General features: G+C 37.8%; 1 protein-coding gene across 1 annotated transcript in view; it reads right to left on the bottom strand.

Annotated features, from left to right (window-relative positions):
• Positions 1–9,098: 9,098 nt before the first annotated feature.
• The window catches only part of Trps1 (transcriptional repressor GATA binding 1), a 236,307-nt gene continuing 225,290 nt past the window's right edge, over positions 9,099–20,115 (bottom strand). The window contains exons 5-6 of the mRNA XM_041637628.1: positions 18,668–18,790; positions 9,099–15,747 (exon numbers count right to left, since the gene is read on the bottom strand). Coding sequence (XP_041493562.1) covers positions 14,686–15,747; positions 18,668–18,790 — 1,185 coding nt within the window. The 3' untranslated portion in view covers positions 9,099–14,685. The remainder of the gene's footprint in view (positions 15,748–18,667; positions 18,791–20,115) is intronic.

Raw genomic sequence — 20,115 nt, 5'->3', positions numbered from 1 at the left:
AAACCACCAATAGTGTCCAGAAGTCCATGAATACCCTGACACTGTAAACCTGAGATCAAATAAGGAGTAATCAATTTTCCACAGTGGTTTAGAAGGTCCATAGAGAGAAGCATGTTTCAGCTGGATACAGAGCCAGGGACTTATTATTTTGAGGTAAAGTGATTTTAGTGGGTTTGCCAAAAGAAATAATTTAAGAAATTACAAAAACTAATATATCTTCACTGATCCTTTTAATGCTCATAGCATTAATTTACATGAATATATGTGTTTATAATTAAAATCCTAAGCTTTTAACCACAGAATCAAAGGATAAGCAGTGATATTAAGAGGTGGTTGGGTGTACATATACCGTAGGGAGAACAATATGATAGGTCAGTATTCTCAGAAAGAGACTAGGGCTATGTTGTCTGATATACTAAAAATTAGATGCACATCTTTATTTAATTTAAAGGATAGAACAGATGTAAAGGAAAGTGAAGGAGAGGAGAAAGGAGAGAGGAAAGGGAAACACAAAGAGGCAAGAAGAGGGAAAGGAAGAGGGTGGGAGAGGAGAAGAGAGGAAAGGAGAGGAGAGGAGGGGACAGGAAAGGAGAGGAAAGGGAGGAGGGGAGAGGAGAGGAGAGGAGAGGAGAGGAGAGGAGAGGAGAGGAGAGGAGAGGAGAGGAGAGGGAAGGAAATGAGGAGGAGAGAGGAGAGAGAAGGAAGTGAGCCTAGGGAAGGAAATGAACCTATGGAAGGAAGGGGGAAGAAAGTACAGAAGAGGAGAAGGGGAAGGAAATGGGACACAGAAAGAAAAGAAAAGGAAATAAAGGGCTAGACTTTTTTAAAAAATATTTATTTATTCACTTGTTATGTATACAACATTCTATCTGTGTGTATGCCTGCAGGCCAGAAGAGGGCATCAGACCTTATTACAGATGTTTGTGAGTCACCATGTGGTTGCTGGGAATTGAACTCAGGACCTTTGAAAGAGCAGGCAATACTCTTAACCACTGAGCCATCTCTCCACCCTCTAAAGAGCTAGTCTTATTCTCACATTTCCCTTATGGTTCATGGAGAGAGTCAGGCTATTTCAAAATGATGTGAACAACATAAGCATGTTCCAGAAAGGCCACAGAAGAATTTCAGGCCTCTGTTCAGGGAAGCCATTCAAAGAGATAATTTCAGACATTAATCCTGATGATTAGAAAGATAGGCAAATAAGTGTAGGAAGGGCAAATAATCAAAATCAAGGGAAATGCTAGACTAATGAGAGATTGTTAATATCATAAGCATGGATTTTAATATTAGAAATTGTTTGGTTTTTAACCAAGGAACAAAATCCTATCTAAGAGACAGGTGGTGGTGGCACACATCTTTAATCACAGCAGTCTGGAGCCAGAGGCAGGCAGAGCTCTGCGAGTTTAAGGTTAGTCTGGTAACAGAGTGAGTTCCAGGATAGCCAGGGGCACACCTTGCCTGGAAAAACCAAAACTAAGAGAATAATAGTAATAAGAGAAGAAGAGGAGGAGGAGGAGGTGGAGAAGGAGGAGGAGGAGGAAAGAAGCAGAAACTATCAAGGTTAACAGGGAAGTTGGAAGCCCATCGGAAGCTCTACAATGCAACCACTTCCATTCTATTCTATAAAGTGGTCAATCAGCCCTAAAGGCTTAATGTAGGTTAATAATGAGGTCGTATTTGTATGCTAGTAATTGTGTGGAAATGATATACCAGTAGGAGGCCATTTTTGTAAGTTATGGCTCGTTCCTGGGGAAAGATGCCACAACCAGAGCCGGAATAGGGAAGGATAATAATAGGTTGCAGATTACATCGTTTATATGGAGTAAAATGAATAGGGCTAGTACAAAGTCTGGTCATGAGGTTGGTAGAATGGCTAAGAGGATCTTAGTGCCAAAGTTTTGTCATGAGGCTGTCAGCTATGGGTGGTATGCATCTTGCAAGGGAAGACAGACACGTCCCATAACATAAATAATCAATACATTTTGAATACTAATCATAGAAAACTGACAAAAATATTTACCTATTAATAAAGGAGGAAATTTGCTGAAAATTTTGCTACTGTCCATATCCAAACCACGGGGCTATATCACAGGAGTCTTTGGTTAAAAATTCATTCCTGGACATTTGTTGATTCTAAAACACTTTATGCCCATGTCATTGTGTTTTTATCAGAATGTACCATGGACAAGGTCATAAATGGCAATAAGTTGTTGCTCACAGCTCACACTGACAATCTCAGTTTCTGATAAGGCAAGATGTTAAATATCAAGACAGTGACAACCTCAGTTTCTGATAAGGACCACATCACAATTCATAGATATCTGTTTTCTATGTCATCACACTGAGCAAACGACAGAGTAGAACTCTGATGTCTTATAAACTAACTGGTCCCATTTTCAGGAACAACTCTGGTGACTTAATCACATCCCAAGAATCTGACCTTCCAATACTTCTATCTTGAAGACTAGGATTTCAACAAAGAAATATTGGAGGTCATAAAATATTCTGAAGGTCATAAAAGTGACAATAAAGGGTGTGCAAACGGGTCACGAACTTTTTCCTATGGACATTTTAGGAGCAGATGTTGTAGTTTGGACTTCATGATCTAATCAATAAATATTTTGTGGCAATAAAATGGTTTCAATGAGTACTAATTGCTGAAAATTGAAATTCTAGAGAACGATATTCTAAAGCTAATTATCAAATGTTGCTTCTGTGACTTTGGGGGTGGTAGTATGAAAAAAATTTTGACTCAAAAAGGTATTTATGGAATTTTCATTACAATTGGACATGATATCAGAAATTTAAAACAAAAAAGAAAGATCCACTTTTCCTGATGCAACATCACAAATTTGCTTCAATATATGTTTTACGTTCTCTTACCTTCCTTGCTTTTTTCTTATAATTAAATAAATGTTCTGTGCATTAAAAGTAAGTAGCTGGGGTATAATTGAATCTGCAGTTAGCATCTGTAGCTTCTGTCAGTAACTTAAATTCTGCTGAGTGGACTTGTATCGATAGATATAGATCCTGAGGAGTAGAAGTGTGATGTTGCTATGCGTCCCTAACGAGAAATCTTGCAAAGATCTTCCACCTGCTGGGAATTTCTGATCTGCTTTTCTGTGCTATGGAAAAGAAGGAAGCAATAACAATTGATAAAATTCTTGAGTGGAAGCGGAAAAGTTTTGTCTGGACTTTAGAGACATTCAGGAGACCTCACTCATTTTGAAATACAGAAATGATACGTTTATGTTTCCTTGTAAATGTACTTTGTGTACTCCTGGTTTTAATCTTTGTGTTTTTCCTTATTGTGGCATTTCTTACTCAGTAAAAACTGGAAGTAGGTTTCTTCCTTAAGTTATCTGATATTTATATTGTGGTGAATTTGATTTCAATTTTAGGCTTGGGAAAAATTGCTCATTGTGTTTCATAAAAAAGTACATTGCTGCTGCTTTATATAACAGTAACTCATAACAGGGCTGACGGAAGTAACTTTCATTTTCAGAATACATATACCGTGGAAAGATAAAACACTTTAACATTTGTTTCAGATTCATCTATGAATCTATGTTTTATTAAGAAATGATTAACAAATATAAAAATACAAAAAAAAGTGATGACTGTTTGACTTTCAGTGTTGTGCTAAGTAAGATTTAAGATTTACTTTATTTTAAAGGTCACCCTATAGGGCCAGAGAATATAATAATCATTTTAAATATTTAAGAAGTTGCCCATAGGACTCTGACATGTTACAAAATGCAGTTTGCCTAAAAGAAGTGCAAATATATGCACATATATTATGTATACATACATATATATATGAAAAATAATTGAAATACTATGTTCATTTTTGCTTAGTAGGCTTTGTATTGTATTGTGTTGAATGTTTTGTATCTAATTAAATATTCTAATTTCAGAGTTTTTTGTGTTTGGAGATGGGAAATTGAATACACTAAATCCATTATAATAAGGACTTTATAATAATTCGTCATGCATAAATAGTCCATATCTGAGTAAATTATGTTTGGTCCATACAATTTGTAGAAATATTTATGGCTGAGGTCAAGATGATTTAACAAACTTGGGAGACATTGGAAACTTCCAAACTAAAGTCTGAACATGAGCTATGGTCTTCCAAACTTAGATAATTAACTCATTGGAATGAGGACGTAGATAGTATCTTTTATTATAAAATCTGCATATTTACTAAAGTAAAAGGGATAAAAATAAGTTTAAGGGATTAAACTTATTTGGCAATAATTAAAAAAAATCTCACCATGTATTAATTTATAATAATGGCATATAAATTAAGGACTATTAAAGGGAAAAGTAAGATTATAACAAAAAAATGAAGCCAGGCAGTGGTGGATCATGCATTTAAACCCAGAATTTGGGAGGCAGAGGCAGGTAGATGTTTGTGAGTTCAAAACCAGCCTAGTTTACAAAGCAAGTTCTAGTATATCCAGGACTGTTACACAGAGAATCCCCGTCTTGAAAAACCAAACAAAACCAAACAAAAACAGGAAGATGAACAACCTTGCTAGTGGCTGACTGGATTCTAAGCATTCATTGGTAGTGTTCAGAATTGTATGTTGTGAGGTATGTACATGAAACAATAAGGCTCTTCTTCAAATTAGAAATCAACATATTAAAACAACTTCTAAGATTGAGGTTTTCCATTTTCTTAATATTTTTCATTATTTTTCCCCATAGAACAGAAAAATATAAAGCGTATTCTAATACCTTAATGTTTATATCACGCTGCTTTTTATTAATCTAACTTTAAGTGATTTATTTTCTGAAACCATACTGGACATTGTTGTGTGCAAATAGTCCTCATTCCTTGGGTATATTCACTTTTGTGAAAATGAGATCCTATAGCTAAGGTTAAGGCTGACAGAGTGAGCTTCCTGTCACCATTTGTCAAGGAATCACAGTTCCTGTGAATTGTCAGATATGTTAGTGTTTGCTTTCGAGGTTACCTTGTCTGAGGCAAGATCAAGGGCAGTTAAGTGTCAGTGACTTCTAGGCTTCAGCTTGTGTGTGTAGTTAGAGAGATAGACGTGGAGTTGTCTTGCTTAGAACAAACTAGCCAGTTGACTGTGGATGCGTGTACTCAGGTCATCGATATGCAGTAAACAGTGTGCTCTTGGAAGTGATGTCCACGACACATTTTAATAAAACAATATCTAAACTACCTTCCCGAAACACTCCATTAACAAGAATCAAATATCTTCAAAACTGAATGACAAGCCGTTTCCTTTTGAATCATAAAATGTTAATCAGGTGTTCAGAAGGGAATGTACTGGCCTAGGGCCCAAAGACATGACTTGACATAGGACCCCTATGTTTTCCTTGTGGACAACATTAACTGGAGGGAAAGCTGACATGTAGTTTTAAAAATATGAGGCTGTCATGGAAATCAAGACCAGCTGGCACCATTTCATAAGAAGGGAAAAAGAAGAATTTCCACTATATTTGAGAACCCTTAAGTCTCATTTGTTGCCACTGGGCACCGGGGTAACAATACCTACTGTAATTGTGTTTCATAATCATGGAAAGCATTTGTCATGACTGACGTTGAGACTTTCCATAATTTTATGTTGGCGTTCATACTAGAAGTATAATTTGAAGAAGCATAACATGAAAACATAAGCAATTTTGTTTTCAAACTTGTGTGAACTCTGTGAAATTCCCTTATGATTTCAAGTTTTGTCTGCACTTTATTAACTATGGGAGGTAAAACATTGTGTGTCAGCGTTCCTTGGGGCGTGCTGCTCCTGTTAAACAGCACCAAACCTTTCTATTTAATACGATATATTTTTCACTTAAGAAGGCATAACAGTCCAACAGTAATAACATAACAGTAATTTAAAAATTTTCAACAAAATTTTCTTATAAGAATAAGGATGACTTTTTGTTGTTCAGGAATATTAAAAGTTATGATGAAGACAAAGCTTCAGGACACATAGGTGAAGATGTATAGTATAAAAACTGTACACTTAGTGTGGGAGTATAAAAGATGCACCACATTTAAACACTGTGTGTGTGTGTATGCATGTGTGTGTGAGCATGTGTATCTGTATTCTACTGCTCTTTTCAAGTTCAAAGTTCATAGTCAGGGCTCCTCAAACCCAAATAATCATCAAGAACTGCTCAGCAGTGGCAGCCAACACCCTTAATGCCAGCACTCAGGAGGGAGGTGTTGGTGGATCTCTGAGTTCAAGGCCAGCCTGATCTACAGAGGGAGTTCCAGGACAGGCTCTAAAGCTACATAGAGAAACCTTGTCTCCAAAAAAAGGGAGGGGGGCAATCAAATTTTGCATTTGGGTGTTAGTGCATTTTTCTATAAGATTTATGAAGATAGAACAAAGCTGCTATATGTCCTGTGGTTTTTATTGGTATAACAAAAGTGAATACTAATTTAAAATATATGATTAAGAGAATTAGAAATAACATTGCGTCCAAGTCATCAAAATAAGTATGTTGGGGCTGGTTTTGTTTACGGTTTATTTTCTTATTTATTTGGTTGTTTGGTTATTCGAGATAAGGTTTCTCTGTGTAGCTGACTATCCTGGAACTTACTCTGTATAACATGCCGGCCTCAAATTTGAAGATCTGCCTGCCTCTGCCTCAGGAATGCTGGGGTTAAAGGTGTGTGCCACTACTGCACAGTGGGGGGAGATTGCTGTGGGAGCACATTCTACTCCTTCAGTCAATAGCCTCTAATATACCAGCCCACTTGAACGTGGTCTCTTTTGCTTTAAAAAGCAGCCCTAGCTGTGCGCTTGCTCTCTTGCTTCGGCTCCTGTTTTTGGCTGCTAGACTCTGTTCCTGGTCTCACAGAGAGCTGTTGTCTAGGATAGTGAGCTGTAAGTTTTTCCCCTTAAACAAATAACCCTTTTATTAATCATAATTCTAAACTGGTATGGTATTGTTTTTTGACTTACACCTTCAGTGGTTTTTATATCAAGTCTTCTAAGCAAGAAAATAATTTTAGGAGCTTCTATTACATTTTTTGTTTTTATAATATACCCTAGCCTGTGCTTTATTATCTGAAGAACAGGATAGGGAGAACCAGCTGTTTCATGCAATGTATTCCACTGAAATGCTATACCATTTATTGATGATGATCTTTAAGTGTAGATATCCCAATTAAACACTGGCAAAACAGTAAATCAGGTTTCACAGCAAGTAGTTTTGTTTAGAAATAAACCACTTTTAATTACTTATGTGATAAATTATAACATAAAATATCCCATTCTGGTGTAAGGTTTTTTTTTTTTACCAATCTTGTGCCTTTCATTCTAAAATTTGACTGGGAAAGGGTATGAGGACATCTTAGGCATCTCTGGGCATGACTTGTTTGTCTGCTTTTGACACTTCTGTAAATGATAATGGAAATGAATTCATACCACTGTGTTAAACACAGACAGGTAGACAAAAAGATGGAGAACAAAATACAAAGAGGTCTGCAGAATAAGTCCTCAAGAGCCAGGACTTATTTGTCTTCTGTGCATTTTTTCCCCATCATCCAGTCTAGGGGATGGATTGGGTAGTTGCTTGCAGGTCTTTCTGAGTTTCCTGATGGAGCTTCTGATTCACTGGTACCTGGGACATAACCTAGGATGAGAGCCACAGCGAGCTCCACTCTTTCCCCAACTTCATCCCTGCCAGTTATCAGAGTTCACTGTGGTTCAGGCTCCAGAAATCCCACTCTGGCAACCTACAGATGGAATGTATTCCAAGCATGTGTTTAGTTTGGCTTCAAGTATAAGAGAAAAAAATTGCTACTGACATTTAAACAAATTAGGAGTTTTCATGTAAAATTTCCTTTGTCCGATTTTTCTTGAATATTGAAAATCTGGGAACTCAAGTTAGCATGCTTCCTTGGCAATGTTAAAGTCAGGAAAAAGAGTTCCTTTATCCCCAGAAAGGCACTCCCCATTCCCGGTCTCACTCTGCCACTGCCTTTATCACAGGAGTCTTATTCCTTCTTTGCTCCTTCTAACCCCATCCCACCTCCATGGTGACTGGAAACTAGGGGTGACTGAGGTGGAAGACAGTATGGACTCTGCTACTTCTCTATATTCAAACAATGGTGACGAGCAGAGGGCTACAGATTTCTCTTCAGGATTCCAACCATCCTGGTGAGAACCCAGCACTTGCAACTTTATCTGAAGAGTGTTCCCTAAAGGAAGAATCAAGTTCCATATAAGGAGAAGAAATGGCATTAAGTGCAGTTCCTGCACTTATCTAGAGAACACTGCCTACAACTGTGAACCAGACTGTTAACCCTCAGGAAAGCCCCTCAGAGAGATTCTCCTGTTGTTTCCAAAACAAAAGACCAGGGAGAGAATGAAGGAGAAGGAAAAAAAAAACTGCATGAAAGGTTTGTTCCTTAATTTGAGTCCACCAAGATGAGCAATGAAGATTGCACAAGGAACGCAGATACTAATTACTCTGAAACTCATCTCCCGCTGCAGTCAGTTAGCTATTTATTTTAGGACCCACTTCGCAGTGACTTTCTTTCTGGTTAAAAAACTTGGTGAGTCTTGCCACATCCTTCCCTTATCTGGATTTCACCTCCCTCTCCTCTTTCAAAATTGCCCTTTGGGGAATCTTCTCTGATGAATGCTACTATAAGCAAACAACGTTTTTAAAGTATTAATTTAATTTTGAGATATTCATCAGAATCTTCCCATCACATGCACATGGACGTACTGAGTAGAATAAAAGTTGTATTTCTTTAAGAGGAGGAGGAAGGAACTGAAAGATAATTATTGGCAGATCAATATTCAACACTCAAAGCCTATTACTCAAAAATTCTTTGAAATAAACAAAAAGTATCATTAATCTTTCTAAAAGTCTAGTATAATTTTTTAGCATAAAATCTATCTATAATAGATTGGTTAAAGAAAAAAAAACAAGTTGAGAGAAACCAATTTAATAGATCTTACAATATTTTTTTAATGGTGACCTGGTTTCAGTGTCATCATTTAGGTTCAGAGCCCATCTATGTGTTACAATGTTCTGTGGCTCCTATTGCTACACAGATGAAAGTAAATTCATATAAACCATACCGAAGCCGTCAAAGATAACTGGTGGTAAAACTTTATTATTCAAGTTTAGATGTAACAGACATCTTTGCTGCCTGAAGATTGTTTGCATAAGAAATACACCAAGAACATGTCGTGAGTAGAAATGAACATGCACTATGAAAACAAAATGAAATAAAATGAAAAAATTCCATGTGTTGTAAGAACAGAACTACTATATCCCACAGTCTGATGTTCAAATCAGGACTACAAATTGAATGTTTTTTCTTATCAACATGAAACCATTCCATATGAAAGACATTTTCTGCTGGTGAATATTGCTGTTAGTTTTACATTGGCATTTTGAGATGTTTTCCATCCCCAACCCACCCCCAGATCAATCATGTTGTCAAATATTACACCCTAAGGAATTCAGCATTTGTTATTGTGACACGTGCCTTATTGGTAGCCATTAAGAAACTATGGTCTTATCAGCCTTGTTATAGCCTTGCCTCTTCATAGCCAACACTATAGGCTGCTTAGTTAAAATATTTACAGCTCATCTTTAACAAAAATGATGCCAAACTTTCTTGGCCCTCGGGAACCAGAGCTTTAAAGAACCCCCTTGGCCACATAATAATACTTGACACGCCTGTGGTGCCCTCCAACCAAGGATCTCAAAGTGCTTTACAAACAAGTACTACATTACCATTATTATTTTTAATATTAATATTATTATTATTAATATACTTTTCCATTTTACAGCTGACGAACCTGAGGCACAGAAAGAAAGAGTGATATTTCGCAGTCATTGTATTGAAGAAACAACGGGGTAAAACCAGGATCCAGTTTTGGGACTTGTGGGTCTGAGGAAGGTTAAACCCTCTTTTTATGGCAGTCACTCTCGCTTTGCTCTGGTGCGGGACAGTGTAAGCTTCCCACACTAATTTCTCTTTCAAAAGAAACATGCTTTTCAAGAGAACATGTGAGCATACTTTCTCCATTTCCATCTGTGGATTCCTGCTGATTTTCACATTGTCTTCATCCCTGCCTTGGCACACTTCTGCCCTAGCATCCTCCAGAGGGTCCACTGACTGTGAATGAGTGGAAACGCTTGAGAAACTGCAGCACTGTGATCAGAACCACATGAGAACACCATGTACCAGCAACTGACAACCAAAGTCAGCACTCTACAGAGAAGCTAGTGTCTCTTGCCCTCGGCCAAATCTATGAGAACGCTGCTTTCCATAGGCCTGTTTCTAATCACTCTTAGTTGATACCCAGTGGCCTGGTCCAACTAACAGTACCTCCCTTTGATTAGTGTATTTCATTTCATATCCAGGGTTGTACAGTTCCTCAGCTCTCCTTGTCTAATGAAGTCAGCAAGTCTTCACCTACCAGCTAACCAAAAATGCCATGTGGTATTATTTTTGCCGCGATCCTCATCCCAAAGGCAGGTAGTATAATCCATCTCAACTATGGGCAAGAGGCTGGCATATGGCCCAGAGACAGCACGGCCACCAAACCACCAGCAGAGTCAATCCATGGTTCTACCTCCAGAAGGCAGATGTCTCCACTTTCTAGAAAGGTGTTACTATTTGCTAACTAAGTAGGCAGGAAGTATATGAGTCTTATGACAGGTCACTTTGTGATGTTTGCAGCCACATGGCAAGAGGGTAAGAATTATTTTGATATCAATATGGATCATCTTCCATTTATTAAGAAAAACACTTCCCCAGGCATTTAAAACATATATGTATGTATATATATATATATATATATATATACATTTTAATGTTTTTGGAGCTGTATTTGCATTAAATCATAACAGATCGTATGCACACGTGCAATCACAAACAGGATGTGCTCCCACAGGCTGCCACAAAAAGCTCTTGAAGATAATCGCTGCTTCCTTCTTCTTACTACAACCTTAGGATAGAATCCCCATGCTTGTTTCCAAAATCTATCTTTACTAAAAGAGAACAGTTTAGAACAGAACATCACTATCTTAAAAGTGGATTTAACAAAACAAAACAAAACGCAACAAAAAAAAAACATCTCAATATGACGTGTAGAGAGAACTGGGCAATTCGTTGCCATTTGAACAACAGAGAGGGTATGTTAACGTGTGAGCTCCATCCCTTTCTCGTGTACTTAGAGGCATGTAGTGTCTCTCTCATTCGAAAATCTTCCGAGGTGGGCTGGCTCTTTCTGGCTTTTATATCCCAAACAACAGTACTTTCGTAGGGGTGGGTGAAGATGAGAGAAAGGTAAGAAAAGGAAGAGTGTGCATGAATTGGCTCTGGCCCAATGTGGGAGCCAAAGATCAATTTAGAATCAACAAATGATTCGAAAAGAACCGCAGGTGTGAAATGGCATACTGCTTTAGATGGTACATCCGTGAAGACTTCTCCAAGAGAAAAAAGTTCCAACATCATCTTGAAAGTCCTTCAAAAAAGGTTAAGTACCTAAATAGCTCACTTAAAATCCTTCACAATTTAAAACAAAACAATTCAAATGCCTTTAAAAATAAAAGCCATTTTTCTAATACACTTAGAGACATGGACTCAAAACTTTAGGTCATCAAAAAATAAGGAGTATTTTAGTGTTATTATAAACTTCCATCTTTTTTAAGCCCCAACTTTTCTCTACCAAAATATGCATAACATAAACAAACATGAAAACAAAATAATTAATAATAAAGGAATACGGAATAAGATCTAACATACCGATGCTATTCAAAAACCATCTACTGAAAGTAGACTGACCATAAATATTCCAAGCACAGTGATATGTATTTTCCGATGCTAGTCATTGCTACTAAGTCTGACTGAGGAAAAAAAATAATGGAATGAACACCAAAGGCATACATGCCAACAATGAAAAGTCGACTTTTGACTACCATGCTGATGAGATTGCATAAAGATATCAAAGATGTCATGTGCAATATTGCCCAAGTTGACCAAATTTCTGGTATGTTGCTGATTTGGCCACTCCACATATAATGAGCCTTGAGGATTGGTACAGTGCATTTTAATAATCTTTTTTCCTAAGGAAATTAAATATTGTTGTTTGGGAAATCTCCTTTTTAGATCTCTGTCACCTCTCAGATAGGCCACTCTATTCTGAGATGCATCCGCCAAAACTCCCAAAGAAGAGAAATGATATCAAGTCAGTTGAACGTCAAAGCTCCTCACTCCACCTCTTTATTGCAGTTCTTGTGAATATTAGAGCTATATGCCACAGACAGGTGAGATCAGAATAGAGTCCTTTAAAAGTGAAACCAGAGCAGAGGGCTTAGTCCTGATTCTCTTTCTCGCCATCTTCTTTTTTTCCTTTTTTTTTCTTTTTTTTAAACATGAAAACAAACCAAAAAAAAAATGTAAGAATGAAGATGAGAATACAACATCAGAAAGGAAATTTTAACTTCATCCACTCCAACAGTCATGGACTGGTTAGCTCTACCTGCCATCCAATTCTAAGCAATGAGACTCCCGCATTGTGAGAGAGAAGCAAAACCTGACGAAACAGAACAACACGAAGCTACTACGAATTAATGGAGAAATGGAGTGCAAATGTGGCTATAGAATGCAATAAAAACATCGGTGCTGCAGATTCCAGCAACACTTCTCAAAATATCTCCAAAATGTTTCGTCTGAAACATAGACAAAGCAATAAAAACAGGATATATGTTTATCATCTTAAGCATAACAAGGGGAGTTAAGAGCTTAAAATTAAAAAAAAAAAAGTACTTGGAATGAATAGTGCTACCCTTGTATCCTAAGTAGGCATAAAAATAATTTCATTTCCTTCTTGTTTTCCACACCATTACACTGAGAACTTCCTTTGTTTCATGTTACCGTTTCCAACTTGAATGCACACACATGCACACACGTGTGGGCACACACACACACACACACACACACACACACACACACACTAAAGATACCTACTGCAATAGAAATAGTTTGCTTCATAACCTGGTTTGCTACATTTGCAAATGTAAACAGCTAGGCAGAGCCAGAACTGACTCTAATGCATGATGGAATATCTTTGTTGCATACGTACACTGTAGAAAATAATTATTCAATATGTCAGGCACCATTATTTGAAATGTAATACATTAATATTTACTAGAAAAATAAGTTTTTTTTCCTATTTGTTCTCCCAACTTCTTTAATGAAATAAGTTAATCTGACAGTGCATCCAGTAGCTTGTAATATCTTCTACATCTCCGTGGCAAAAAAGAAACTACTGGTTGGGACGATATAATGCAAATTATTAAAGTCAGTCCTTGTACATACATCCTTGGAGCAAGCATTGAGGCCCGACTCACAGCACCTTAAACCAATTATTTAATGTTCAATTATTTAGCCCTATTTCCCTGAGCAGTTATGCTGAGGAGCTCTCCCTTCATGGATAGTTTGTTTCTTTTTTTAATTTTTTTTTTACAAAGCCTTAAGTATTAAAAGTACTATGAAGACATACTTCTAAGAATCCTATTTAATGCTACTTAACTAAACCTGTGTAAATCTAATGAAGGGATTGATTGGTACATACACCAACTGTCAGTCTGTGGTAACGTAACCTTGCATGCTGCCTGACTACAAAGTTTGGAAATGATATTTAACCAAAAGAAAATAAATAAATACAGCAGGTTACCTTGTAGAGAAATACCATGTGTTCTGAACAAATTCAACCCATGGCCTGACATTTCTATTCATCTAGTCTTTCGAAGTGAGAGGGATTCCTTTAGTTACAATGTGCCAAGTGAGATTAGTGACCAACAGGAGGCTTAAAAAAAAATCCAAACCAGTTCATCATAAACAAGAAAGAAATACGTGGCTAAAATAAAATTACTACATAAGCATTGAGGACATTGTTTTTAAGAATGGATATATTTGGACAAAATGAGTCTAAACTGCAAACAAAATGACTACCAAGTACTGGAACATCTAAAGGACAAAAAAATATCAAAGAGGGGTGTGTATGTGTATGTACAGGCAGGGCTGGCCAAAAAAAACATTGTGCCACCAACTGTCACGATTCGTACTGCTCTCTCAACAAGCCTAACCACAGTTCACATTTCGAGGTGTAAATCTGAAACATGGCCAATGAGAGGAGACTAATTTGAGAGGACACTATTTTCTTACCATTGCCCTGGAGATGCATTTTTCTCCTCATCTGTCTGGGATTTCACGATGTCTTTAAATTTAGGCAGCCTTTTTACAGACTTTTGAAAGAATGGGCCAGTAGCCAGCCTAATACTGCTTTCATACGATAGTATGTAAACGCTTTAAAATTCTAGAGAATATTTGTATCTTTACCAACAAATTAGCTATAATTTGATGGGCTTTTGTAAAGAGATTCCCCAGTATACATTAGGCAAGATATTTTTGACTTACTAGCTTTTTTTTTTAAATTATGTTTATCATTTTCCAATCTTTCTCACTGACCATATGTTTCATTTTAAAATCTTGGTAACCTACTCATCAAAAGAAAGAAATATTAAAAAAAAGAGGGAATTTCATGTTGGATAAGGCAGGCTCTATGAAGTGTTTTTAATAGGTCTTCATAAGACATTACAAGCTATTGAATTCCCATCAAGAAAACCTATTTCTATTTAATTGTGCTAAGTGCTAAGGTTTTACTCTTTAGGTTTTCCATTTTTTTCCGCTTGTGCATTGTTCCTATGCAGGCCTCTCTGGATATGTGTTGTGAAGTCATATTTGTCCGTGCAAAGATGCTGGCATATGCTGCACTGGAAAGGTCCACTGTCACCATGGCAACTCATATGCAAAGCGTACATCACTTCATCCAGAAAGACAATGCCACAGTGCACACATTTTGTCGAAAGTTCATCTTGAGTGCTTCTGTCAACTTTCTCCGTTTTAACTACATTCAAGGGACCTTCACTTTTTACATTTGGTGGTGCCTTTGTTTTCTCCTTGGAGGCACCATTTGCAGTTGGCCCAGGTCTGGAATGCTTGATCGCCAAATCAAGAGGAATGTCATTGTCTGATCCAACAGCTGAAAAATGAGGAGGCAGATTGAAGGTGGGATAAGGCACATAGTTTTGGCAAGGATTTGGTAAGCCAGGCACGTGACTCAAGTAGTGTGGATTCCCAGGAACGGAGAGCTTATATTTACTCCAGAACCGCAGCCAATCAGCTTCACTCTGGAAGTCATTATGTACAAAAGGAAGTCCAAAAAGTGGATACTGGTACTTTTCAATAGGGCTGCCTGGCGGAGAATAGTTGGGGTGTTTCGCGGGTCTCATGTATTTCTCTATGGGACTGCCTCTCTCAGAACTTCCTTTCCCTTCAGACACAGACGAACTGTTTCCTGGATCTCCAGTACTTTCCTGAGGACTCTTGATCTGAATGTGCAAAGGCTGCATCCTTTTGTGAATATCCAGGGTTTGGCTGACCAGGACTGGCTGCTGAGCAGAATGGCTTTTAGTCAATGAACCCTGGGCTTCGTATTTGCTTAGGCTTGGAAGTGGAATCTCTCTCTGGTGGCTTTCGTTTAAGTGATCTTCAGACCTCCTCTCTAAGGGGCTTCCATTGACCTGCTCCTCCCCACTTCCCCTCTGCTGCTTGTTGAGCTGCTCAGCCTGCAGGGCCTCTGGGTTAAGGCGCTTTCTCGTCCGTCTTCTAATGATCTGCTCGCCGTTGTTCTGTTTAATGATGTTGAGAGGCCTGGGCGTCTGTAGGGAGTACACACAATACATAAAAGAGAAACATTGAAAAATACATTCGGTGCATTTAAAATTCTTCCCAAGTATAAAGCACGCTTAAGTTCAAAGCTTTTATGCTATGGGTTCACTCATTCTCTTCTTTATACTCCAAGCAGGATCAGAGAAAGTCACCAAAATGTAGTTGTTTTAACCTCACTAAATAATGTCCATCTTTGAAGGGGCAGAGTAGGGAACAGAAAACACAAATTGCAAGAATGTAGCTTTTTTAGATTCAGCAGATTTGAGGGCTTTCACCACTGATGAAAAAAATTGTGAGGAAAAAGAAATCGCTTGAAGCAATGATTTAAAAAAAAAAAAAACAAAAAGCTCCTGAGTGACATACAAATATTTAAAAAAAAAAAGCAATTTGGGAAGCATGTATGAGAAGTAATAAAAAACAAAACAAGAAAAAGGTGCATTGCTGTACACTAGATACTAAACCATGCTTCTTCCCTGGCTCAGGTCTTATATTGACGATCCAATATGATCATCTCTACAATTGTCTCTTTAAGGGGAAATTAAAATTTAAAAAGGCCAAAAAGGTGTAGACTTAGTCCAACGAGACTCTAAAATATAAGAAGAGGTGAGCTCTCCTCAGAACATGGAGACGCAGCAAAGAAGGTCACTAAGTAGGAAACAGCCCCCACCAGACTCTAAATCAAGCTGGCAGGTCCAGCCTCCACAACTGTGAGAAAAATCAGTTTCTGCTGCTTTCAGCTACTCAGTCCGCCTCTGGTAGAGGGCCATGATGTTTTAAGTGGACTAAAACATCTTTTAAAGAATTGCAAAAGTAGATATATGATATATGAATATCAGAGCATACATAATCAAAGACAGACTGTCATCAGAACTATAAAGAAAAAGTCAAGTAATCACCACATGGGATATTTGGCCTTAATTAGATGCTTCTGTTTGGATGATCCTCTATCTATTCATTACGAGTTCACAGGTGAAGCATTAGCTGTGTGTTGAAAATCTACATTCCTTTGCAGCTTTGGTACAAATATCTGATCTGTCGTTTTATAATACTCAAAATGAATGTCGACTTCCGCTCGGCTCACATCCTTTATTCAGCGTCGGCATTGCATGGTTGGTGGTCATGCACACGTTCAACAGGTGTTTATATTATGTGACTACAATTTGCAGATAAGACTATAAGAAAAATTAAAGGGCTCTAATTCTGAAATGAGGAAGGATAATAGTTCAATGTATATTCATAGACTAAATCCTAGGAGAATGTTCAAATGTTCTGATTTTCCCCAAAATATAACTGATAATTTCTACATATATAAATATATAACTTGTGACTCATTCCTAAAATATACAAACTTCAATACAAAAGGGAATGTTTTCGATATTAAGAGGTTACAAATAAGAAACATTGAGAGACTATTTCTGCTGTTACTAGGTAGATTGAAGAAAAGAAAAACAACATACTTGTTACTGTGACTCAATTTTTAGTTTCCGAACAAAAGTTCTATCTGGGCTGGATATGCCACAAACATTTATGTTGTAGAGGAAGTCCACGTTTATAAGGACATGAGTTTGTACTATAAGAATACACAGTATTTAGTCTATATACTACAAAGACGCTTGGAATTGAATCAATTCTTAAAATTTTATAATTGTTCTCGATTTTTTTTGTGTTAAAATATTTTTCTTTCTATTTTCATTTATGGTGAATTGGGGAGAAAACCCTCAAAGCTGAGACCATCTTGCCTCTGGAGAGCTGAATATTAAAATGAGTTTTAGAAAAATTTGGTTTATTTCAGTGGTTAAATTATCATAATTTGGCTGAGCAGCCATTTAATTAATTCTTGGCCTGTTGATTGGCCAAAGTTCAATTAAAACCATTAATGTCAACGCTCATTAAACAGAGGCTTGTTGCTGTGCTTAAACGTTGAGGGTGAAAACACTATCGAAAGGGGTAGTGTGGGTCTTTCTACCAGCCCCATGCTAATGACGAAGGACCTCACAGTGTCCGCAATTAGCACCATCGCTGGCAGTGGGCATGTCTTTAAAAAGTGTTTTCGGTGTCCACTTGGGAAAACGTTTTGTCTCAAATTGTATTCCCTGCAGCTCACATCTTTTCACCGGCCTGTACTAAGGGCCCTGGTAAAGCGCCAAGTAAAACGCACACAGGCACAGGGAAAAGTATTTCTACTTCCTAAGTGGGACATGGCTGCTTTAAAGTCAGGCCTTGTCAGCAAACGGACTCTCTAAACTTCAGGAACTTAAGAATTCCTGCTTAGATGGAGGACTCTGTCAGCTTACATTCTATGACAGAGTAAAAAGGTAAAAGTCTGAATAAAATTAATTCAAATAACACCCAGGAGCCAAAGCTGGCTGAAGACTCTAGACACAGAGCGTCCCTTCTGTTATGCTGCTGGGCCTGTCACTCAGGACCTCATCACACACCTCAGTCTAGCACCCCCTGAATACATGTGGCATGTCCTGTACCAGGGCTTGGTCAGACCCCCCCCCCACAACAGCCAAAATGGCTCTTGGAGAAGGTCAACTGGAAAGTGACTCTCCAGAATGCTTCTACTTCTCTCTTTAACATCTGTTTGTAACTTTTGAGGTTTTTCTTCCTACCTCAATTAATTCCAGCCAATTTGGTTAACCATTAATTAGTTCAACTGTCTGTTTCGTGAAGTGCCCAGGACACTTTTTCCTCTTCTAAATCAAAGATTAATAAGCATTAACAATTCTTTCAAATGTATCTCCCCATAACATCTAAGACCCTTTTATAATAAATCATATAGACACCCAAAATGACGACTACACAACCCTGCAAAGATAGCACAAACCACTGAAGAGGACAGATCAACCACGAGCAAGGCCTGTTCACTGGTGTAAGCATCTCTTGAAGGGCTGGGCGTGTTCTTACCGAGTGAAGTTTCTGGTAGAGACCACATGCATTGCACACATATCCACCATTTGCATTCTTTCGCCATAGAGAGGTCTTTGTGGTCAGGCAATTGGCACAAAAAACACCAGAGCCTCTTCGCCTCTGAAACAGGAGGGGGAAAAAAAAATCCAAGGTCAGAGGTGAGTCACATGATCTGGGGAGTTAGACCAAATCAACCCAGGAGTTTTGTCTTTAGACTAGCAACAATGACAGTCTAAAACCACACTGCCCATAATGAGGTCAGGTTCAATTGTGTTTAATAGGCACCCCTGATTTTCATTATAATTAACCCTACAGTGATGGATGAGGTGTGTGGAACACCAAAGGCTTTTCACAGAAACAGCTTTAACTTTTTGAACTTTGGGTTGCATGCCTTTAATGATGGCTCCTAAATGCTCAACCCTAAAACATACCTTTTAAAAGTGTCAAAACAAAAGCAAAAGAGACAGCACACAGCAAGATGCTTAAAATCATTTGGAATATCCTACCTGAACCTTCAAATACCGGTTAAAACAATTCATCATGGAAGCCATTTTACACGAAGCCAGATTTCATGCCTTTTTGCATGACATTCATACAATAAAAGTCCTAAGACAGCTCATTCTGGTGTGTCCCTGGTAGTTTTGAAATCAGAAAGAAAACCCCTTCTATTCTCCAAATCTGAGAGGCGCTTTAGATGCCGCTGCCTAGAAGTACAGGATTGCCAAGGCAAACCCTTAGGAGATGTCTAATAAAGTTCCACAACACAGTCCTGTCCCTGGTTCTTTCTTTAATCTGACCTTAAAGTTTGAAACCCAGAGACTTTGTTGAATACAGTGTTGATTTTAGAGGTCTGAATTGCGCAATCACCAATTCAAAGATTAACTCAGAATATTTAAAAGTTGCTAATTAGTACTGTTGGTTGCTTTGTTGCGACCAAGCAGTGGTTCTGCTGAACTTCTCATTTCAACAAAAGTCAGGCTGTGTGTAGGCATAAATAGGAACAGATAGGAAATGGAATACTCTTGCAAAAAAAAAGGGGGGGGGCTCACATCGTGGCTCAGTTCTCCCTTTTGCTAGGAAGCAAAGCTTTTAATGATAAAATAGGCATGCGAGATACGGAGTGGAAAAAGTCTAACTACAGCCTAATTTTATTATAAATTAAATATTACAAACACCATAAGTCAAAATTTCAGGGATTCATAAAATTTCGGCAATTTATTTAACTTGAGTCTATACTGTAGAGGAGTGGTGTGCCTGCCAAAAAAATACAATGCTTATAATTGTACTCTGAGACATTTCAAATGGAAAGCTTTCTGTAGACATAATTTTGGCTTCGAGACTGGAACACTTTCTTGGCATTGAAAGGGCATTTGATTCATCGGGTGTTTCCCAATCTATCACTAAAAAGACCTGGTGAGCAGCCAGCTCCCTATAGGGTAATTTTT

This window comes from Microtus oregoni, unplaced genomic scaffold (assembly GCF_018167655.1).
Source record: "Microtus oregoni isolate MIOR12 unplaced genomic scaffold, Mior012 000053F_ref0000044, whole genome shotgun sequence".
Classification (NCBI taxonomy): Eukaryota; Metazoa; Chordata; class Mammalia; order Rodentia; family Cricetidae; genus Microtus; species Microtus oregoni.
Note: the sequence above shows the minus strand (reverse complement) of the source record. Positions and strands in the feature narration are given on the sequence as shown.